This window comes from Mustela nivalis, assembly GCF_964662115.1.
Source record: "Mustela nivalis genome assembly, chromosome: 9".
Lineage (NCBI taxonomy): Eukaryota > Metazoa > Chordata > Mammalia > Carnivora > Mustelidae > Mustela > Mustela nivalis.
This window is the reverse complement of record NC_139028.1, coordinates 26,836,238-26,861,004: the sequence shown is the minus strand read 5'-3', so window position 1 is coordinate 26,861,004 and position 24,767 is coordinate 26,836,238. Positions and strand designations below refer to the sequence as shown.

At 38.6% G+C, this 24,767-nt stretch overlaps 3 protein-coding genes and 1 pseudogene across 7 annotated transcripts in view; 2 read left to right on the top strand and 2 right to left on the bottom strand.

Moving 5' to 3' along the window:
- LOC309841031 (olfactory receptor 8G5-like) overlaps positions 1-24,767 on the bottom strand; it is a gene marked incomplete at both ends in the record, with an annotated part of 188,307 nt that overhangs the window by 125,618 nt on the left and 37,922 nt on the right. The gene's annotated exons all lie outside the window — the stretch shown is intronic.
- OR8D2 (olfactory receptor family 8 subfamily D member 2) lies at positions 1,960-2,885 on the top strand (the record flags this gene model as incomplete). Its single annotated transcript, XM_082683834.1, is given in 2 exon segments — positions 1,960-2,761; positions 2,764-2,885. Coding segments are annotated over 2 exon segments (924 nt in total).
- Positions 4,592-5,612, bottom strand: LOC309841035 (large ribosomal subunit protein uL18 pseudogene; annotated as a pseudogene). Its single transcript has one exon. The product of its transcript is annotated as a large ribosomal subunit protein uL18 pseudogene (transcript).
- On the top strand, positions 19,026-19,952 carry LOC309841029 (olfactory receptor 8D1; the record flags this gene model as incomplete). The annotated part of the gene is made up of 1 exon (XM_082683833.1): positions 19,026-19,952. One exon carries the CDS (start codon positions 19,026-19,028, stop codon positions 19,950-19,952), a length of 927 nt encoding a protein of 308 aa, XP_082539959.1.

The window sequence follows — 24,767 nt, the reverse complement described above, 5'->3', positions numbered from 1 at the left end:
CTAGTGTGGACTGATAAGTGAGTAAACTTTAATAAATGGATATTGTGATATTTATATTAATGTCTTCAAAGTGCTTTTACTTATATTCAATTTCTTGGCAATATTGAAAAGTTTAAGTCAATAGATAAGTATCTCCAGATTATTGAAATATTACTGTATATCTGTTGCTTTCCTCTATCTATTGAGCTCCCTTGAAACCTGCCTAGTGGTCTTTGTTTACTCTGATATATCAGCGATTTTAGTCTCCAAATCAGCCAAAATACCTCTACAGTCACAAAGAGAGAGATTTGTCTTGGTTCTGACTTCTGGACAACCCTCCCTTATGGTAATAATTTCAGTATCATTGGGGATTATAGAAGAAATCTTAGTCAGTTTATGTGTGAGCCTATTAAAAAACTATGGTATCCACTAAGTGGATTTCAATCCCAAATTCCCCACCTCTCTCCAGACTCATTTTCATGGCTTCTGTGTGAATAATGAGAACATCAGACATCAGTTATATTCCCATGGATCGTTGGATAACTTCAGAGCATTTATCTGGTGATGGTCAAATCTCATCACCATAGCTAACTGGGCTGCTTAGAGATGCATCCTTGCAACTATGACTCTGTTTCTCTTAGGTTATTATCTAATTTCCTGAATTCAAAAACATGGCTCTCTTCTCATGTGTTCTCAGAAATAATATTAGAATTAAGCCTTTGAATTAACACATATTGAGCAATTTTAGTATGTTGTGGAAGGCAGAGAGAGAAAAATAGACTGCCACAAGTCTCATAAATTTTTGTTTGTGATCATGGAGAATGATCACATTGCATTTTTTCATGCAAAATAAAAAGCAAACTATCATTCTGGAGTTTTTCCTCCATTGTTTGATTTTGGAAATTGGAATTTAAGGTCATATCAAGGTCTAGATATTGCATGGATTCTTTCTTGAGTATCATGAATTAAAGGAACATTTTGTACGATTCAACATGTCTCAGTGAAAAATTATCACACTTGATTCCTCAGATAATAAAAACATAAATAATAAAAACATAACAAGTAAAGCAGGAAATCCTTTTCCCTGAATCCTCTGCTTGGGCGTTAGGGAAAACTAAGTCAGGGAAGGAGCAATTGTCCTGTTCTGAGCTATAGCTTTTAGAGAAAGGTCAATGAGAGTTTAGCCTCTAGTAATGGACAACAGGGAAGAATTAGGAGGGAAGCTGCAGTTTGTTGATTGTTCAGGACCTACATGTGAGCGCCAATCTTACTTCTCTGCTGTTTCTTGAAAAAGAAAGGTTTAAAATATACTTTAAGCATAGTCTTTAGCCCCACATTTTTGTCAACCTCATCTACATTGAAAGGACTTCCTGGCCCACCGAAGTTTTCCATGCATTGGACAGAGTGGGAGAATCAGGGTCTGAATTGATTAAAGTCATTTCTATAATTTTGCCTTTTGTATTCATCATCTCTTTATAAAAAGCCTTTTACATTTCTGAGTTCTCAGTTTTAGAGAATATTCATTATGTCAACTCCTATAGGTGAGTTGAAAAATTGAAACAGAGTACTTTTAGATCACCAGAGCTAGACTCAAAATAAGACGGAAATAAGACTGAAAGTTCTGTTGATCTATGCCCAGAGAAAGAGGATGAACAATCTTCTTTGAATGATATTAATGAAAAACTAATTAGGTCTTTAAAGTATGTGCTTTCTTTGAAAGTGAGGTAGATTGGGGCTTAAGCCTAGGAGCAAAATGAAAGGCTTCTGACTTAGGACATTTGAGAGTGTTAGGTAGAAACAAGGCTCTCGGTTATACTTGTGGTCTTTGTCCTCAACCTTTTAAATACCTGGAAAAGATCAAGTCATGAGACCAGTGAGGAATGGAGCCAATCAAAACATAGCATGTCATTCTGATTTGGGAATCAGAAAAAAACTAATACACCTATTTTCTCTTATTTCTTTCTACAGATTATATCTTGTATGGCTACTTCCAATCATTCCTCCATGACTGAGTTTATCCTTGAAGGGTTAAGAAAACACCCAGAGCTTCAACTGCCTCTATTCCTACTGTTCCTTGGAGTGTATGTGGTCACAGTGGTGGAGAACCTGGGCATGATTTTCTTAATTGCTATCAGTTCTCAACTTCATTCTCTAATGTATTATTTTTTCAGTCATTTGTCATTCATTGATCTCTGCTACTCCTCTGTCATTACCCCAAACATGCTGGTGAACTTCGTATCAGAGAAGAATATTACCTTCTTTGTGGCATGCATGACTCAGCTTTATTTCTTCCTTATTTTTATAATTGCAGAAGGCTACCTTCTGACTGCCATGGCATATGACCATTATGTAGCCATCTGTAGCCCACTGCTTTACAATATTATCATGTCCCATAAGATCTGCTCCATAATGATGGCTGTGGTATATTCACTGGGGTTGTCTGGGGCTACAGTCCATACTACCCGCATGTCAGTGTTGTCCTTCTGTGGGTCTCATGTAGTCAGTCATTATTTTTGTGATATTCTCCCCTTGTTGACTCTCTCTTTCTCCAGCACCCACATCAATGAGATACTGTTGTTTATTATTGGAGGGCTTAATACCTTAGCACCTACACTGGCTATACTCATCTCTTATGCTTTCATTCTTTTGAGTATTCTCCATATTCACTCTACTGAGGGACGGTCCAAAGCCTTTGGTACTTGTAGCTCCCATTTCATAACAGTGGGTATCTTTTTTGGGTCTATCACATTCATGTATTTCAAACCCCCTTCTAGCAATACTATGGACAGGAGAAGGTGTCCTCAGTGTTCTACACCACAGTGATCCCCATGCTGAATCCCATGATCTACAGCCTGAGGAACAAGGATGTGAAGAATGCACTGAGAAAGTTGGTTGATGGAAGGTAGTCATGTTGACAAAGGGCATTTTCAGAGGGAGCAAGAGAAAAATGAACCATATGAAATGCTATCATAAACTCCATGTAATTTTTTTCTCTCTTCCAGAGATAAAATTCACCATTATTTTTAAAACATGCATTCTATACTTGAGAATGATTGAGACATTTTTAGAGATTACCAAACAATAGAATTTTCTGATACTCAATCTTTGAAATTTTATGTTTATTAGAGGAACAAATGTTGGCAGAAGAGGGAAGACCAATCAACATAAATACAATATCTGAGGATATTAATTATTAATATTATATTAAATTAATATCAATTTTGAAAGTGTTTAATAACTAGAGAGTGAGTTAGGGGTTGTGTTTGAAGAAGGATGATGTTAATTGATTAAAAATTCCTAGAGGGCAGGAGAAGAGGTGTATTTGTTTATATATTAATTTATTACAGATGAACATACGGAAAGGGAAAGAAAAATAAAATATGATGAAAACAGAGAGAGACATACCATAAGAAACTCTTAACCATAGAGAACAAAGTAAGGGTTAATGGAGGGGCAGAGAGTGGAGAGATATGGTAACTGGATGATAGGCATTAAGGAGGATAGTTCATGTAATGACTACTGGTGTTATACGCAACTGATGAGTCACTAAATTCTACCTCTGAAACTAATCGTACACTGTACATTACTTAAATTGAATTTAAATAAAATTATTATAAAAACGAGTATACCTTATACAAACAAGATAAAATTAGCTTTTTAACCTATATTGACTCTATTGTCATCAAAAATCCTAATTCTCTGCAATTAACCGGTTTCTCCCCTACTCTATTCATTTTTTTAAGTTTTCTTTTTTTTAATTAAATTTATTTATTTTCAGCATAACAGTATTCATTATTTTTTCACTGCACCCAGTGCTCCATGCAATCTGTGCCCTCTATAATACCCACCACCTGGTACCCCAACCTCCCACCCCTCCGCCACTTCAAACCCCTCAGATTGTTTTTCAGAGTCCATAGTCTCTCATGATTCACCTCCCCTTCCAATTTCCCCCAACTCCCTTCTCCTCTCTAACTCCCCATGTCCTCCATGCTATTTGTTATGCTCCACAAATAAGTGAAACCATATGATAATTGACTCTATCTGCTTGACTTATTTCACTCAGCATAATCTCTTCTAGTCCCATCCATGTTGCTACAAAGGTTGGGTATTCATCCTTTCTGATGGAGGCATAATACTCCATAGTGTATATGGACTACATTTTCCTTATCCATTCATCCATTGAAGGGCATCTTGGTTCTTTCCATAGTTTGGCAACCGTGGCCATTGCTGCCATAAACATTGGGGTACAGATGACCCTTCTTTTCACTACATCTGCATCTTTGGAGTAAATACCCAGGAGTGCAATTGCAGGGTCATAGGGAAGTTCTATTTTTAATTTCTTGAGGAATCTCCACACTGTTCTCCAAAGAGGCTGCACCAACTTGCATTCCCACCAACAGTGTAAGAGGGTTCCCCTTTCTCCACATCCCCTCCAACACATGTCGTTTCCTGTCTTGCTAATTTTGGCCATTCTAACTGATGTAAGGTGATATCTCAATGTGGTTTTAATTTGGATCTCCCTGAGGGCTAGTGACAATGAACATTTTTTCATGTGTCTGATAGCCATTTGTATGTCTTCATTGGAGAAGTCTCTGTTCATATCTTCTGCCCATTTTTTTTTTGCTTGATGAAAAGTTTATTATTGTCTATATCTGAAAAATCTTCATAGAAAATTGTGGTTTGGTTTATTAGCTCTCAGCAGCCCGCCCCTGAGCTCGCAGGAAGCTTGCCTTCTTCTGAGCTACCCGATCTTTCTTTTGGGCAAGAGACATTTTGGGAAGATTCCACCTCTTCTTTTTAACTTCTTTCTTGGGCTTCTTCTCATAGACTGGGTTCTCTCGTATAGCAGCATGAGCTTTCTTATACATCTCCTCCATCATGTCTGGAGTTACGTTGTTCTTTATGTATTGAGAGAATTGTTTCTTGTATGCATCTTCGTCTTCTTCCATTAGGTAACGCATATAATCTGCAACATTCTGACCCATGATGTGCTTTCGATGTACTTCTGCATTGAATTCCTTGCTTTCTGAATCATAACCAGGGAATCGTTTGGTAGTGTGAGGGATAGACAAGCCTCCATCCACAGCTCCCTTGAGTGCCCCAAAAACTTTATTTCCAGTAGTAGTTCTGGCAAGCCCTGCATCCAAATAGCAGGTGAAGGCACCAGGTTGACCATCAATGCTTTTCACATTGTACTCATCTCCAGTCACTTCCACTTGGCGTTCATAGATCTTGTCTATGCCAAACCTATTAAGGAGCCTGAGGGCCAGCAGCAACAATATGCTGCAACATAATTTGTCAGGCAAACTTTCACACCATACTTTGGGAGTTCATGAGCATCAGCTGCACAAACTATCATATCTCCTTCTATGCGGGCATAAGCAATCTGACAGATGATATCTCTGTTGGTTACACGAACTATCATCATGTATTTAGGTGTGTTGTACTTATTTTTATCTTGAATTACCAAGCGTTTCCTGGCATAATAATCAGTTTTACCCTCTTGACATCTTCTAAATTTCACTTGGTATCTCTTGAAGTAAGCCTTATTCTTGACAACCTTCCCAAACCCCATCCTGCGAATGAGAGACCGGCGTCCGCAGCTCGCCACAGACCAGCAGGCCCAGCAACACTCAGCTCTCTTCTGCCCATTTTTTGATATGCTTGTCTGTTTTGTGTGTGTTGAGTTTGAGGAGTTCATTATAGATCCTGGATATCAACCTTTTGTCTATACTGTCATTTGCAAATATCTTCTTCCATTCCGTGGGTTGCCTCTTTGTTTGGACTGTTTGCTTTGTTGAGCAGAAGCTTTTGATCTTGATGAAGTCCCAAAAGTTTATTTTCGCTTTTCTTTCCTTTGCCTTTGGAGACATATCTTGAAAGAAGTTGCTGTGGCTGATATCGAAGAGATTACTGCCTATGTTCTCCTTTAGTATTCTGATGGAATCCAGTCTCACGTTGAGGTCTTTTATCCATTTTGAGTTTATTTTTGTGTACGGTGTAAGAGAATGGTCGAGTTTCATTCTTCTACATATAGCTGTCCAGTTTTCCCAGCACCATTTATTGAAGAGACTGTCTTTTTTCAACTGTATATTTTTTCCTGTTTTGTAGAAGATTAATTGACCATAAAGTTGAGGGTCCATATCTGGGCTCTACTCTGTTCCTCTGGTCTATGTGTCTGTTTTTATGCCAGTACCATGCAGTCTTGTTGACCACAGCTTTGTAATAAAGCTTGAAAACAGGTCATGTGATGCCCCCAGTTTTATTTTTGTTTTTCAACATTTCCTTAGTGATTCTGGGTCTCTTCTGATTCCATACAAATTTCTGGATTATTTGCTCCATCTCTTTGAAGAATACTGGTGGAATTTTGATCGTAATGGCATTAAAAGTATAGATTACTTTAGGCAGTATAGACATTTTGACAATATTTATTCTTCTGATCCAAAAGCATGAAATGTTCTTCCATCTTTTTGTGTCTTCTTCAATTTCCTTCATGAGTGTTCTGTAGTTCCTTGAGTACAGATCCTTTACCTCTTTGGTTAGATTTACTCCCAGGTATCTTATGGTCCTTGGTGCTATAGTAAATGGAATAGATTCTCTAATTTCCCTTTCTGTATTTTCATTGTTAGTGTATAAGAAAGCCACTGATTTCTGCACATTGACTTTGTATCCTGCCACATTGCTGAATTGCTGTATGAGTTCTAGTAGTTTGGGGGTGGAGTCTTTTGGGTTTTCCATATAAAGAATCATGTCATCTGCGAAGAGAGAGAGTTTGACTTCTTCATTGCCAATTTGGATACCTTTTATTTCTCTTTGTTGTCAGATGGCTGTTCCTAGGACTTCTAATACTCTGTTGAACAAGAGCGGTGAAAGTGGGCATCCTTGCCGTGTTCATGATCTCAACGGGAAGGCTGCAAGCTTTTTCCCATTGAGGATGATATTTGCTGTGGGTCTTTCATAGATAGATTTGATGAAGTTCAGGAATGTTCCCTCTATCCCTATACTTTGAAGTGTTTTAATAAGGAACGGGTGCTAGATTTTGTCAAATGATTTTTCTGCATCAATTGAGAGGACCATGTGGTTCTTCTCTCTTCTCATATTAATTTGTTCTATCACCTTAATTGATTTGTGAATGTTGAACCGTCCTTGGAGCCCAGGGATGAATCGCACCTGGTCATGGTGGATAATCTTTTTAATGTGCTGTTGGATCCTGTTTGCTAGGATCATGTTGAGAATCTTAGCATCCATATTCATCAGTGATATTGGTCTGAAATTCTCCTATTTGGTAGGGTCTTTGCCTGGCTTGGGGATCAGGGTAATGCTGGCTTCATAGAAAGAGTCTGGAAGTTTTCCTTCTGCTTCAATTTTTTGAAATATCTTCAGGAGAATAGGTGTTCTTTCTTCTTTGAAAGTTTGGTAGAATTCCCAAGGGAATCCATCAGGTCCTGGGCTCTTGGTTTTTGGGAGGTTGTTGATCACTGCTTCAATCTCGTTACTAGATATTGGTCTATTCAGGTTGTTGATTTCTTCCTGGTTCAATTTCGGTAGTTTATAGTTTTCCAGGAATGCATCCATTTCATCAAGGTTGCTAAGCTTACTGGCATATAACTGTTGATAATAACTTCTGATAATTGTTTCTACTTCCTTGGTATTAGTTGTGTTCTCTCCCTTTTCATTCATAATTTTATGAATTTGGGCTTTCTCTCTTTTCTTTTGGATTAGTGTGGCCAGTGGCTTATCGATCTTATTGATTCTTTCAAAAAACCAGCTTCTAGTTTCATTGATACATTCTACTCTATCTCTGGTTTCTACCTCATCGATCTCAGCTCTAGTCTTGATTGTTTCCCTTCTTATGTGTGGAGTTGGTTTGATTTGTTGTTGATTCTCCAGTTCTTTAAGGTGTAGAGAGAGCTGCTGTGTTCTGGATTTTTCAATTTTTTTGAGGGAGGCTTGGATGGCTATGTATTTCCCCCTTAGGATTGCCTTTGCTGTATCCCATAGGTTTGGGACCAAAGTGTCTTCATTCTCATTGGTTACCATGAATTGTTTCAGTTCTTCTTGATGTCCTGGTTGACCCAAGCATTCTTAAGCAAGGTGGTCTTTAGCTTCCAGGTGTTTGAGTTCCTTTTGAACTTTTCCTTGTGATTGAGCTTCAGTTTCAAAGCATTGTGATCTGAGAATATGCAGGGAATAATCTCTGTCTTTTGGTATCAGATGAGTCCTGATTTGTGACCCAGTATGTGGTCTGTTCTTGAGAAGGTTCCATGTGCACTTGAGAAGAATGAGTATTCTGTTGTTTCAGGGTGGAATGTTCTGTATATGTCTATGAGGTCCATCTGTTCCAATGTGTCCGTCAATGCTCTTGTTTCTTTATTGATTTTCTGCTTCGATGATCTGTCTATTTCTGAGAGAGGCATGTTAAGATCTCCTACGATTAGTGTATTCATATCAATATGACTCTTTATCTTGATTAACAGTTTTCTTATGTAATTAGTTGCTCCCATATTGGGGGCATAGGTATTTACAATTGTTAGATCATCTTGGTGGATAGTCCCTTTAAGGATTATGTAGTGTCCTGTATCTCTGACTACAGTCTTTAGTTTGACATCTAATTTATCTGATATGAGAATCGCTACACCAGACTTCTTTTGAGGCCTATTGGCATGAAAAATGCTTCTCCATCCCTTCACTTTCAGTCTGGGTGTATCTTTAGGTTCAAAATGGGTCTCTTGTAGACAACATATGGATGGGTCCTGTCGTTTTATCCAATCTGCAACCCTGTGCCATTTTATGGGTGCATTTAGGCCATTCACGTTGAGAGTGATTATTGATAGATACGTTTTTTTTGACATTGACTTACCTTTGAAGTCTTTCTTTCTGTAGATTGTCTCTATATTTCTGTTCAATGCTATTCTTAGGGTTTTTCGTCTTTTATAGAAGCCCCCTTAATATTTCCTGCAGTGTCAGCTTGGTGGTTGCATAGTCTTTTAAGCCTTGCTGGTCTTGGAAACTCTTTATCTCTCCATCCATTTTAATGTCAGTCTTGCTGGATAAAGTATTCTTGGCTGCATGTTCTTCTCATTTAGTGCCCTGAATATATCTTGCCAGCCTTTTCTGGCTTGCCAGGTCTCTGTGGACAGGTCTGATGTTATTCTGATGGGCTTTCCTCTGTAAGTAAGGAGCCTCTTTGTCCTAGTGGCTTTCAAGAGATTATACCTACAATTATAATTCCTCAATTTGACTATCAGGTGTCGTGATTTTTTTCAGAATGTGTAATCTTGGGTGGAGACTGTTCAGCCTCTAGTACATGAACGCTGGTTCCATTCACGAGATTGGGAAGATTTTCATGAAGGACTTGTTCCACTATATCTTCTAGACTTCTTTCTTTCTCCTCCCCTTCAGGGATTCCATTAATTCTGACGTTGGAACGTTTCATGGCATCATTTATTTCCCTGATTCTGTTTTCTGGTTTCTAAGCTGTTTGTTCCAGGCTTCCTCCTGATCCTTTCTCTCTATCTGTTTGTCCTCCAGATCACTAATTCTATCTTCTGTCTCAGTTACCTTAGCTTTGAGAGAGTTTAGATTAGATTGGAACTCATTGAGAGCATCGTGTACCTCCTCCCTGGTAGCTTTAAGCTCTGCCCTAACATTGTGAACATCCTGCCTGGACGCTTTCATCTCAGTCCTAATTAATTCTGTTTGGTCATCCATGGCTTTCTCCAACCTAGCTATTGCCTGGATAATTTTTAGCCTGAATTCTCTTTCCGACATATTGTCTATGTTGATATCCGTTAGCTCTATTGCAGAAGGACCATCCTCTGTATTTTTCTTCTGTTGGGCATTCCTCCTCCTAGTATTTTTGGTTGGAGATGACTGAACAGATGTAGCTGGATATATTAACCGTGGTGCAGTCAAGGTGCACCCTGGAACACTTCTGAGCAATCAGGATTCCCCACCTAAACGAGAGACAAAAGAAAAGAAAAAGAAAAAAAGAAAGAGAGAGACAGGAAAGAAAGGGAAGATGAAAGAGAAGGTTCAGCCCAGATGTGCCCCAAGGTAAGATTTATGAAGTAGACAAACAAAAAGACTGATAAAAGTATATGACTAGAGAAAAATATATATATATGCAAATAAAGGAAGAACCTCGTCAAAAAGAACCCCAAGTGTAAGATTTATATACTATCAGGACAAACACAACAACACAGAAACAGTGGTGAAAGAAAAAGTTTGGAGAGTGGTTATAAATTCTCACTGTGTGTGAGGAAGGTTGTTTTGATTCTTCCTGGATGTATCTTGATATCTTTTAAAGGACTCAACTTTCCTAAGATAAAGGGGGATTAAAAATTAGTTTACCTATAGGGGTAGTATTGATTGGGGAAAGGGGATTACTTTGAAGTTTAATTCTATATGAATATTAGAAGATAAAAATAAAAGGGAATAAACTAGACTATACTAAACTAAAATTAAAAAAAAAAACGAAGGAATTCAAAAAATAGAAATGCAAAAGAAAAACATAGGTGTATGTATCAAAAAGTTCAGGTTATTATGGAGTTTGATGTACTGGACAGCTTGCTGTGATGGTTATTAGTTTAAAAAAATTACATATATATATATAATTACAATTATATATATATATATATATATATATATATATATATATATATATATATATATATTTGAACCAGAATAGTGGGAATGAATGAAAAATAAAAGTTTTCCTATGAAGTAGTGGTTGTCCTCTTGTAGTCTTTTTGTTTTCTCTCTCTTTTTTTTTTTCTTTCTTGGTTTGTTTTCTGGAGGAGGGGCCTGCCACGTGGGTTTTCAGTCAATGATTTTCCCTGACTTAAGTCCTCCTGCCCCACTCAAGGGGGTGGGCGCTGAGGAAACTGTTTTTTTTTTTTTTTTTCAGGCTTTTGTTCTCTGGCGGTTTTTATGTTTGTTCTTCTTTTTCCCTCACTTTGACTGATTTCGATGGTTTTTGTAGTTTTAGAGGAAAACAAACCGCACCCTGATCTCCCTCTCAGAGAGAAGCCTCAGTCTGGCTACAGAGCCTAAATATGTTCCCCCTTGGCCGCTGGCAGAGCAGGTTCCAAGTCGCAGTCCCTGCGGACACAGAATCTTTTGCTTGTACCCAAAGCCAAGGCAGTGGCAGCTGTCTGGGCAGCTCCAGACCACCAGAGATGTTCCAAGCAGCAATCGCACTCTGAGATTTTCCTGATGGCCTGGGCTGGGAGTGCCTGGTCTTTCTGGGTCTAAGAGTGCCCAGCTTGTGCGCACCAATTTCAGGGGAGGCTGAGGTTCACGCGTGGATCTCAGGCTCTGAGAAAGGGGTGCAGGTCAGAGAGCACCAGGCTGGGCCTTCACGCACCTCTCTGGGGGGAGAGTTTGGTGCAGGCTCTGAAACAATGGCGCCTATCAAAGGGCACCAGCTGGGCCTTTATACCTCTCTCAGGGAAGTATCTCAGGCTCTATAGCAAGGCTCTCACGTTCTGCCGCCCAGCATGGCTCCCATCCCCTCACAGGAAACGGACCCCACGCATTCTTGGGCATGCTGGCGGCTTAGGGACCAAGAGCTGGTTTCTCTGCCGCACTCTCTCTGCCTCAGTGCCAGGGGAGGCTGTCCTGGGACCGGGGACTTAAGCCCCTTTCCCTAGCCATCCCCATTCTCACAATTCCCACCCCCCTCGATCCTTTGCTCTTTTGGAATGCTTTCAACCAGTCTCCAAGTTAATGCTGATCCCCAGACGCAGGGCACTCTCGCTCATATTGGGGTATTACTTTCCAACTGATTGCCTCTGGTGACTCCCTCCCCCTTTTATCAGTCCGCCATTCCTACTCCGCTTTACCTGCCCACTGGTGTCTTCTGCCCCTGTAGAGATCCAGATGGGTATAATTTTGATCTCAGGCTGATTTCATTGGTGATTGGAGTTCTTTGGTAGGTAATCAGCTCACTTTGGGGTACAAGTTGAAAAGGCACCTCCTCCTACTTCTCCGCCATCTTCTCCCCCCCTACTCTATTCATTTTTTTTTTTTTTAGATGTATTGAATCTTATATTACCCATGTATATTTTAATCTCACTGGATCACTCCAGTTTCCAGATGTTTTTGTGAATCATGATTTTCTTATCCATTAAATTAACTGTTCTCACAACTTCACGGTATCTGCAAGTCTGATTCAAACTTTTCTGAGTTTGAAACTTCAGGGCACCTGGGCCGGTCAGTCTATTAAGTGTCTGACTTCAACTCAGATGATGATCTCAGGACCCTAGGATGAGCCACACATTGAGCCCTAAGTTATAGCACTAAGAAATCTGAAAAATAATTTATTTAAGTCCTGTTACCTTATCGATGAGAAATTGAGTCTCAAAGAGTCTCAATGCCTTCCTCAAAGTAACACAGTTATTTTGATCAAAAGAACATTTTACGTACCATGTTCATAGCAACATTATTTACAAGAGCCAAAAGGTGGGAACAACCCAAGTTCCATTGATGAATAAAAGGATAAACAAAATATGGTATGTACATACAATGGAAATTTACTCAGCCTTAAAAAAATTCTGACACCTGCTACAACCTGGGTGAATCTTGAAGACATTATGCTAAGTGAAATAAGACAAACACAAGAAGAGAAATGTATGATTTCACTCATATGCAAGTACTTAAGGTAATCAAACCCATAGAGTCAGAAAGTAGAAAAGTGGTTACTAGGGGCTGGGGAGAGGGAGGATGTGGAATTATTGTTTAATAAGCACAGAGTTTCAGAGGATGGAGCTGAAAAAGTTCTAGAGATGGATGGGGATGATGATACATAACAACGTCAATGTACTTAATGCCACAGAACTATACACTTAAATGGTAAAATTTGTGTCTCGTGTGTGTGTGTGTGTGTGTGTGTGTGTGTGTGTTATATCTATATATATAGATATATAATAGTAAAAAATAAAGGATTGTCTCTAAATTGAATCAATTTAGCCTTAGGAAAACATTTATTTTTCATTATCCCCCCCCCCTTTTTTTGACTGATGAAATAGTAGTGAAGAGCCAACAACTGATAGCAGACTTTTGCAAATCATTGACCCAATGTCTCTTGTGTTTCAGAATCCCCTTGGGAATGTGAAAATATAAAATAAGAATTTTGGGGAATTTACTACTCTTGGGAAATATTAGCAATGGGGGAGAGGGGTAAGAGGATGATATTATTTTTGCTAATTATATACTGAACACACCAGTAATCTCTAGGCTCAGTAGGTCTTGGGGGACCTATGTGTGCAGGGGAGTTAAGTATTCCTAATTATATCCCTTTTCTTAATAAACCTCAAATAAGATTTGCATGTCTCTTTACCCTCTGGATTTTAAGATTGGAGACACTAAGTATGATCTGCTTCAAGATCTGGAGTGTTAGTTCTATCAGCTGAATTTTGACTTTTAAGCCAACCAAATAATTCAAACATTGACATACAAATGTGCATGTTAGGCAGCAAAAGAGGCTTTGCTATTACTTGGCTATAGGAAGAATCTGTGCTATAAGCAAAGTCAACAATTCCTAAGAACATCAATTTCTGTTCAGTACCGGGTAAGTGTCATTAATTGCCATTTCATTTATTGGAATTCTACTCCATCTAATAGAATGGTGGTTGGTGATTAGCAGCAACACTAACCATGTGCAGTGTTTTGGCTTTACCAGGAGCACTTGCCACACTATTCTTTCTACTTGGTTATGTCCTGCCTTCTCCTTTTCTGTGCATGTTGCCTTGTCATTTCTTCATGAATTGGGTCACAACCTCCTTCAGAAATTCTATCCAGTCTAAGTTCACCCAACTCTTGTGCAGAGAATGTCACTGGTCTTTCCATATGACTCTGAAGGTTTGCTTCCCTGAAGTGCTTCCTGTTTATGTATTTATTTATTTTCCTTAACTTCTTATGCACCAGCCTATATAATAAGTCTTTTAGAGTTATGGACACTAGGGCAGATACAATCGCAGGTAGAGTATTAATTTTGGACAGAATATTAAACATAAATTCCTATCTCCCCTCTATCTTGAAGGAGTATTCTCATACCAGTAAGAGTTAGACTAAGAGCCTGTTTGGTCTGCTCAGTTAATGCTCTGTTTCCTCCTGGCTTCAGAAGCACTTGTCAAAGGGCTTTACACCCTTTGAGATAAAGAGCCTTCTATGCCCCAACTCCCCCAAAAAATGGCTCAACACTTCCAACCTCTCTCAAAATTTCCAAATCTAGAGACACAAATGTTTTAAAACCTAACCACCCCAAATGCTTAAAAAGTTTTCATCATTTGTACCAAGGTGAAAGATCTAGGATGAAGAAGAAACACACAGTGTTTTTCTTCATGCCAAGGCAGTGTATTTTTGTCTCTTCATATTGTATTCCTTTCTATAATGAATATATTTCTTTTTTAAAATTACATTTCAGAGGCGCCTGGGTGGCTTAGTGGGTTAAAGCCTCTGCCTTCAGCTCAGGTCATGATTCCAGGGACCTGGGATCGAGCTCCACATCGGGCTCTTTGCTCAGCAGGGAGCCTGCTTCCCCCCTCTCTCTCTGCCTGCCTCTCTGCCTGCTTGTCATCTCTGTCAAATAAATAAATAAAAATTAAAAAAAATAAAATTAAAATTACATTTCAAAAAAAATAAAATTACATTTCAATTGATGTTCTTATTTTTAAAAATATTTATTTATTTATTTGAGAGAGAATGTGTGCATGAAGGGGAGGAGTAGTGGGAGAAGGAGAGAGAGCATCTGAATCAGACTCCACACTGAGCATAGAGCTCAACATAGGGCTCAGTCTCACAACCCTGAGATTATGACCTAAACGAAAACCAAGAGTTGTTTGCCCAATCAACTGCACCATACAGGTACCCCTAGTGTTTTTAGATAATGAAACTTTCAATTCATTAATTTAGTTATCACAGGATTTCTTTGAAGAGTTATTATCATTCCCACTTCTGAGATTGTAACTCTGAAATTTATGTTAAATTTATGTTAAATGACTTGCAAAGTCACTTATGTTGCAAAGCTGTTGCAGTGAGGTCAGCCCTTGAAATAAGCCTCCTTTGATATGAAAGCTTTTTCATTGTCTTACTGAGCAGGCTCTAAGTTCTCTCCCCTTAAGCTCTTTTAAAATTTTTGTTATCAAATAAATATAAGAAGTACTGAGTTCACAGAGGTGAACAGGTTTCTTTCTAGCTGCACTATTCCCAGGCTTTCATGAACAAATGTTTACAGCAGACTTCCAAGAGAGTCATATGGACGTACCTGGAAATGGAAGCACAGCTTTGGGTTTTTTGTTGTTGCTGTACTTGTTCTTTTCCTTCACAGATCATTGTGAGCATTGTCTGAAAAATGCTGCCCTAGGCTATGAACACACAGTACCTCACTGTGCGCCTTTAAGGGTGCTATGGAAAATCTTCTTTAAGTAATTTGGAGTACTTTCTTTTTTTACATTTTGCTTTTTTCCTTTTTTTAGATTAGATTTATTTGACAGGGAGAGAGATCACAAGTAGGCAGAGAGGCAGGCAGAGAGAGAGGGAGAAGCAGGCTCCCCGCAGAGAGCACAGAGGCTGATGCAGGGCTAAATCCCAGGACCCTGAGACTGTGACCCTAGCTGAAGGCAGAGTCTTAACCACTGAGCCACCCAGGAACCCCTTGAGTACTTTCAATATTCCATAAGGTAAAGTTACCTCAAGTGCCAAAAAAAATTTTTTTTTTCCTTTCCATATTTCCTCCAAGCCACAGTTAGTGGTTAGGTAAAATTCTGAGATCGAGAAGCTTGCACTGGAGGAACAGTTTAAACTGGTATATATACACAATGTTTAAAACAGGCCTGTTTTAAACAACTTCAGGGTGTGTGGAATCCCCCTGTTGTTCACAACTCACGAACTCTATGCCCCTCTTCTTGCCCATCATCAATATTTATCATTTCCTTGAAACATTCTGAAATCTGAACCATCTATAACATCTCATAAAGTCCAAATCTTCTTCCAGTCTGTCTCTTAGGGCTTTGTAATGAGTTAGAAGACAAGAGATGTTAATAATAGATTTAATCCATCCTTTAAGGAAAAACAGAAGAGCTTGGTGGAAAAGAACATGGACCCTGGCACAAGACATCCTAGATTTAAATTCTGACGTGACTTCTAAAATCTCTGTGCCACAGTTTCTTCATCTGTAAAATAGGGATAAAAATAGAATTGACTATGCCAAGGGCTTTTGAGGACTTAAGTAAGATAATAGATGTAAGGCACTTAGAAACAACATGCAATCAAGAAAGAAGAGAATAAGAATCATTATCATCCCTGATCTCCTTGTCTATAGGTAGACTATCTCATCTAGGTATTATAAATGTCTTAACATAATTCAAACATGTATCCTCAGTAGGTGTCAGTAGGAAGTCTATTTCATTCCCCTTGAAGAAGTGACAGCAGAGCATTTCAGGAGAGTCATTTTCTGTCTTGCCTTCTAAGCGAGTTGCAGTGTTTTGCTGCTCAGGAATGACTATTGAATATCAGCCTGGGCCCTTTCCCTACTTTTGTTATTGAAACATTCACATTCTTTGACTCTTAGATGACTATGGCTTATTCTCATATAACCCAAGACTCTACTCCTTTTTTGACCCCCCAAAAAAGAATTTGTTGCCCTCATGTTGGGGAGGGAAGTCAATAGAGTAATATTTTGAACAGATTATTTTGGGAAAAACAATTGCATTTAGTGAAGTGCCTACTATGTTCCAGGGACAATATTAGCATAGTAATATTCCTTACTTAAGTTCATAGATTTGTTTTTCGTGTTCCTCAAAAAATGATTTAGCACTGTGATATTATTGATAGTTTCACCAGAGGATTAAAAGATACTTTCTCAACGGCATGGAGGTTCCTTAAAAAATTGAAAATAGAACTATCCTATGACCCAGCAATTGCACTACTGGGTATTTACCCTAAAGATACAAATGTAGTGATCCAAAGGGGCACGTGCACCTGAATGTCTATAGCAGCAATGTCCACAATAGCCAAACTATGGAAAGAACCTAGATGTCCATCAACAGATGAATGGATAAAGAAGAGGTGGTATATATACACAATGGAATACTATGCAGCCATCAAAAGAAATGAAATCTTGCCATTTGCAATGATGTGGATGGAACTAGAGGGTATCATGCTTAGTGAAATAAGTCAATCAGAGAAAGACAACTATCATATGATCTCCGTGATATGAGGAAGTGGAGATGCAACATGGGGGGTTTGGGAGGTAGGAAAAGAATAAATGAAACAAGATGGGATCGGGAGAGAGACAAACCATAAATGACTCTTAATATCACAAAACAAACTAAGGGTTGCTGGAAGGAGAGGAGTCGGGAGAGGGGGGTGGGGTTATGGACATTGGGAAGGGTATGTGCTATGGTGAGTGCTGTGAAGTGTGTAAACCTGGCAATTCACAGACCTCTATCCCGGGGATAAAAATACATTATATGTTCATTAAAAAAAAAAGATACTTTCTGATTTTGTGCATGTAACCAGACTCTGACCGTCCTATACCTCATGTAAATCTCTTCCACATCTGCAGATTCTCAAGTTACCCTTAGAACTTCATTTTCTCTTAAGGTTCTCTAAATTTCACTTCTCTAAATTTCATTTTTACTCAAGACTGTGAATCTAGAATCTATAAATTAAAAACACCAAATATATGTGGCTATTTAAAGATTTTAAAATGTATACAGCAATAATACCACAAATAAAATAAATTCATAAGAATTTATTTTTTAAAGTACTAGAATTCAGAGGACAGACAGATTAATTTAAGAAGAAAATAATAACACAATAAGCAATTTACAGAACAAGTTCAAAGGGCCAGTATCCTATGAAAATGTGCTTACATCCATTAGAAGATAAAAAAGGACAAATGCAATAATGACTCATCATGTAACTTTCAACACATTGGCAGAAACAGGTAATACATATTGCTAGTGGGAATGCAGGAAAAAGGGTACTCCTGTATTGCTACTGAAAATGTGTATTATTATAGTTTCCTGGAAATCAATGTTGTACCATTTATATAAAGTAAAGATTTATAAACTCTTTGATCCATAAAGATCTCTCCTGGGAAATTGTCATGGAAATAAAACACTGGTGTGTATATGTGTATGTACATTTTTAAATGACAATGTATTTGAGAGTAGCAGGATTTTTTAATTTTTAAATTTTTTAAATTAACATATAATGTATTATTAGCCCCAAGGGTACAGGTCTGTGAATCACCAGGTTTACACACTTCATAGCACTCACCATAGCACATACCCTCCCCAGTGTCCATAACCCCACCACCCTCTCCCTATCCCTCTTCCCCTGGCAACCCTCAGTTTGTTTTAAGAGTCTCTTATGGTTGTCTCCATCCTGATCCCATCTTCTTTCATTTATTCTTTTCCTACCCTCCAAACCCCCCACATTCCACCTCTACTTCCTAATATCAAGGAGAACATATGATAGTTGTCTTTCTCTGATTGACTTATTTCAGTAGCAAGTTTTTTTTTTAATCCAGAAAAAAGCTAACAGTTGTCAAAAAGATGATGTAATATTTAGTGATATATCTTCATCACTGAATATTGTATCACTGTTCATATTCATCAGTTGTCTTGGAGGAATATTCTAAAAGTTTTTTTAAGTAAGAAGGGAAGATGCAAAAATAAATTGTGTGTAATATTATCCTATATTCTGGACAAATGACAAAGTGTGTGTGTGTGTGTGTGTGTGTGTGTGTGTGTGTGTGTGTAATATTATATAACCACATAGAAAGTTAACTGGGGAGAAGTTAATTAAAGGCTCTATGAATGGAAGAGGGAAACAAAGGAAAAGAGAAAGTGTATACTAATATAAAAATAGTACATGGTGCTTGAGGGAGACAGTACCAGGGATAATGAGAGCTATCATTCAGTCTTTGTCCCTGTTGACTTTCCTCTTGCAAGTCTGGTTTTGTTTAGACAGAGAATAAAGATCCATTTTAATATATACTTCTTTTCCATTTCCACAGAGATCTCTCAAGAAAAATGGTTGCAGGAAATCATTCCACAGCAACAAGTTTTGTGTTAGTGGGTTTAACACAGAAGCCAGAGCTCCAGCTGCCTCTCTTCATCCTGTTCCTGGGAATCTATATAGTGACAGTGGTGGGGAACCTGGGCTTGATTCTCCTGATTGCGGTAATCCCTTTGCTTCACACCCCCATGTACTACTTCCTCAGCAGCTTGTCTTTCATTGATCTCTGCTACTCCTCTGTCATTACCCCCAAAATGCTGGTGAACTTCTTAGGGAAGAAGAATATGATCCTTTATTCTGAATGCATGGCACAGCTTTTTTTCTTTGTGGTTTTTGTAGTGGCTGAGGGTTACCTCCTGACCGTGATGGCATATGATCGCTACGTGGCTATCTGCAGCCCACTGCTTTACAGTGTCACCATGTCCTCTTGGGTCTGCTCACTACTCGTGCTGGTTGCCTTCATCCTGGGCTTTCTCTCTGCCTTGGCCCATACAAGCGCCATGATGAAACTGTCTTTCTGCAGATCCCACATCATCAGCCATTACTTCTGTGATGTGCTTCCTCTCCTCCATCTTTCCTGCTCCAATACACACCTCAATGAGCTTCTGCTTTTTATCATTGCGGGATTTAACACTTTGGTGCCCACCCTAGCTGTCTTCATTTCCTACGCCTTTATCTTCTACAGCATCCTTCGCATGCAATCCTCAGAGGGCCGGTCCAAAGCATTTGGTACTTGCAGCTCTCATCTCATGGCTGTGGGGATCTTCTTTGGCTCTATCACCTTCATGTATTTCAAACCCCCATCTAGTAACTCCCTGGAACAGGAGAAGGTGTCCTCAGTGTTTTACACCACAGTGATCCCCATGCTGAATCCTTTAATATACAGTCTGAGAAACAAGGATGTAAAGAAAGCATTGAGGAAGGTTTTGGTGAGGAAATGAGCCTCGCTTTTGGAGGCAGGAGAAATGAAGGTTCAACAAACCTTCATTTTTCCTTGTTATTCTCTTGTAATATGCATACTACCTGGACTTTTAAAATATTTCCCTATCACATGGAAGGGATGTCCATTATCACCACTGCTATTCAACATAGTACTAGAAGTCCTAGCCTCAGCAATCAGCAACAAAAAGAAATTAAAGGCATCCAAATCAAAGAAAAAGTCAAACTATCACTCTTTGCAGATGATATGGTACTATATGTGGAAAACCCAAAGACTCCACTCCAAATATGCTAGAACTTGTACAGGAATTCAGTAAAGTGTCAGGATATAAAATCAATGCACAGAAATCAGTTGCATTTCTCTACACCAACAATAAGACAGAAGAAAGAGAAATTAAGGAGTCAATCCCATTTACAGTTGCACTCAAAACCATAAGATACCTAGGAATAAACCTAACAAGAGAAGCAAAGAATCCATGCTCAGAAAACTATAAAGTACTCATGAAAGAAATTGAGGAAAACACAAAGAAATGGAAAAATGTTCCATGAACATGGATTGGAAGAACAAATATTGTGAAAATGTCTGTGCTACCTAAAGCAATCTACGCATTTAATGCAATCCCTATCAAAATTTCATCCATTTTTTCTTTTTTTTTTTCTTAAAGATTTTGTTTATTCATTTGACCGACAGAGATCACAAGTAGGTAGAGAGGCAGAGGAGGAAGCAGGCTCCCTGCCAAGCAGAGAGCCCCATGCAGGGCTCGATCCCGGGATCCTGGGATCATGACCTGAGCTGAAGGCAGAGGCTTTAACCCACTGAGCCACCCAGGCACCCCACCATCCATTTTTTTTTTCAAAGAAATGGAACAAATAATCCTAAAATTTGTATGGAACCATAAAAGACCTCAAATAGCCAGAGGAATATTGAAAAAGAAACCCAAAGCTGGTGGCATCACAATTCCAGACTTAAAGCTCTATTACAAAGCTGTCATCATCAAGAAAATATGGTACTGGCACAAAAACAGACACATAGATCAATGGAATAGAATAGAGAACCCAGAAATAGAACCTCAACTCTATGGTCAACTAATTTTCAACAAAGCAGGAAAGAATGTCCAATGGAATAAAGACAGTCTCTTCAACAAATTGTTTTGGGAAAATTGGACAGACATATGCAGAAAATTGAAACTGAACCATTTCTTTATACCACACACGAAAATAGACTCCAAATGGATGAAGGACCTCAATGTGAGAAAGGAATCCATCAAAATCCTTGAGGAGAACACAGGCAGCAACCTCTTTGACCTCAGTCACAGCAACTTCTTCCTAGGCACATTGCCAAGGCAAGGGAAGCAAAGGCAAAAATAAACTATTGGGATTTCATCAAGATCAAAAGCTTATGCACAGCAAAGGAAACAATTAACAAAACCAAAAGACAACTGAAAGAATGGGAGAAGATATTTGCTAATGACATATCAGATAAAGGGCTAGTAACCAAAATCTATAAAGAACTTATCAAACTCAACACCCAAAGAACAAATAGTCCAATCAAGAAATGGGCAGAGGACATGAACAGACATTTCTGCAAAGACATCCAGATGGCCAACAGACACATGAAAAAGTGCTCCACATCACTCGGCATCAGGGAAATATAAACCAAAACCACAATGAGATACCACCTCACACCAGTCAGAATGTCTAAAATCAACAAATCAGGAAATGACAGATCTAGCAAGGATGCAGAGAAAGGGGAACCCTCCTACACTGTTGGTGGGATTGCAAGCTGGTGCAACCACTCTGGAAAACAGCATCAAGGTTCCTCAAAAAGTTGAAAATAGAGCTACCTTATGACCCAGCAATGCACTACTGGGTATTTACCCTAAAGATACAAATGTAGAGATCTGAAGGGGCACGTGCACTCAAATGTTTATAGCAGCAATGTCCACAATAGCCAAACTATGGAAAGAACCTAAATGTCCATCAACAGATGAATGGATAAAGAAGAGGTGGTATATATATACAACAGAATACTATGCAGCCATCAAAAGAAATGAAATCTTGCCATTTGTGACGACATGGATGGAACTAGAGTGTATTATGCTTACCGAAATAAGTCAATTGGAGAAAGACAACTATCATATGATCTCCCTGATATGAGGAAGTCGAGAAGCAGCATCGGGGGTTTGGGGAGTAGGAAAAGAATAAATGAAAGAAGATGGGATCGGGAGGGAGACAAACCATAAGAGACTCTTAATCTCACAAAACCAACTGAGGGTTGCCAGGGGGCGGGGGGTAGGGAAAGGGTGGTGGGGTTATGGACACTGGGGAGGGTATGTGCTATGGTGAGTGCTGTGAAGTGTGTAAACCTGGTGATTCACAGACCTTTACCCCAGGGGCTAATAATACACTACATGTTAATAAAAAATAAAAAAATAACAACAACAACAAAAATACTTCCCTATCTAGGGGCCCCTGGGTGGCTTAGTCATTGGGTGTCTGCCTTCGGCTCAGGTCATGATTCCAGAGTCCTGGGATCAAGCCCCGCATCTGGCTCTCTGCTTAGAAGGAAGCCGCCTTCTTCCTCTCCCGCTCCCCCGTTTGTGTTCCTTCTCTCGCTGTGTCTCTCTCTGTTAAATAAATAAATAAAATCCTTTTAAAAAATAAAAAATAAATAAAATACTTCCCCATCATTGATTCCATTTTTCTCAATGAAATAAAAAGGTGTTTAGTATAGCAGGTTTTAGTGTTTTTATTTTCTGGGAAGGAAAACTAAGGTTTAGATGGTTGTATTTATTTATTTATTTATTTATTTATTTATTTATTTTTTACTTACTGTGATTAGAGTAGTAAGCCATTAACGAACTTCACATTCAGATTAGATTAGAATGGCATGTTTCTTTTAATAAACAGAAGGGGAAGTTAGTTAAAGAGAAAGAAGCACACTATGACCACGACCTTTATTGCTTCTGACTGCTACCCTGTGGCTCTCCATACCTCTTCCCCATGACTTTTCTCAGCACATTCTTTCCATCCTTATCTCTCAAGCTCTAGCTCAAGGGATGCCCCCATAGATCAGTAAGGACCATGGTGGTGTAGAATACGGGGGCAAACTTCTCCTGAGCCATGTTGCTGCTACTAGAGATTGCTTCAAATGCATAAGTATGATGGAATCATAAAAGTTTCCAGCAGCTGTAAATGAGAAATGTAAGTACTAAAATCTTTGGACCTGCTTGCCCCTGATGGTTTTCAAAGCATGTTGGAGAGGGGCACCTGGTGGCTCAGACAGTTGAGCGCCCAGCTCCTGATTTTAGCTCAGGTCATGAGCTCAGGGTGATGGGATTGAGCCCCTCTTGGGGCTCTGTGCTCAGTGTGGAGTCTTTTTCCCCCTCTCCCTCTGCTCGTGCTCTCTTTTTCTCCCTCTCAAATAAATAAATAATAAAAATCTAAAAAAAAATTAAATCTTCTAAAAAAAATTTTAAAAAGAATGTTGGAGAGCATGAAGTTGTAAGAGATGATGATGGTAGCTGTTGCCAACAGATTGAATTCACCTAGAGGTATCATGAAGAGCTCGTTTAGGTAGGTTCTGGAGGAGGAGAGCTTCAGGAGAGGAAATATGTCGTAGAAGTAATGCTGGATGATAATACCCCACAAGAGGAAAGCCTGATCATGGAGATCATGTGGGTATAGCTCCTAATGCTGCCACCATATAGACCCCAGTCATCAACACATTGCATATCTTTTGGGACATGATGACATTGCAGTAACTATTCTCTTCTTCAGTTTATCTACTGATTGTTTTAATACCATCAGATCTGTTTTAATGCTGCACTTCCTCTTCAGTGTAGTGAAAGTTAAAGAGACAATATATAGTGGTATCCTCTCACATTTTTCAGTACAACCCATTTCCTGGCTCAACAATCTAGAAAAACACAACAAACAACAGAAACACTTACTGAAAAACAAAACAAAATTTCCTGGCACATTATACAAGGAACAGATGACAGCATTTTATTTTTTCCAGACAAATCCATTGATACCTTTTTTAGAATTGCTTCATTTTTATAAAAGTAATTCATACTTATTTTAATTATTTTTAAGTTAATATTTTAATTTTTTTCTTATATTCAGTTAGCTACTGTATAGTACCTTATTAGTTTCTTCTGTAGTGTTCAGTGATTCATTAGTTGCATATAACACCCAATGCTCATCACAACACGTATCCTCCTTAATACCCATCATTCTGCTACCCCATTCCTGACCACACCTTCCCCTTTGAAATCCTCAATTTGTTTCACAGTGTCCATAGTCTCTCATGTTCATCTCCCTCTCTGATTTCTCCCCCTTCATATTTTTTAAAAGACATTCAAATAAGATAAAAGTAAAATAGAAGGGCAGTAAAAGTTATCTCACATTTTATTACACACACAAGTAAAATATCAGTAAGTAATCATATATACAGGGATAAATAGCTATATAGATACACAGAAGAACAGACCAAAACCTTTTTATTGAAATGGTTTTGTGCTTCACAAACTTTTATAAACAAAATATTACATAACTTTTCTTTTTTTAACTTTATTTTATTTTTTCAGTGCTCCAAGATTCATTGTTTATGCATCATAATCATAAAAGAAGCAAAATAAGCAATTTTAAATGGAAGAAATTGCTTAGTCTCTGATCATTATAACCTATATGATATTCCCATGATGTTATGGGAGTTTCATGTCTCTGCTGAACAAGATACTTACTGTCTCCTTAGAAAGAGAAGAGGTGTTCCTGGGTATGTGCAGTAGTCCTTGACAAAAAATGGTCATTTC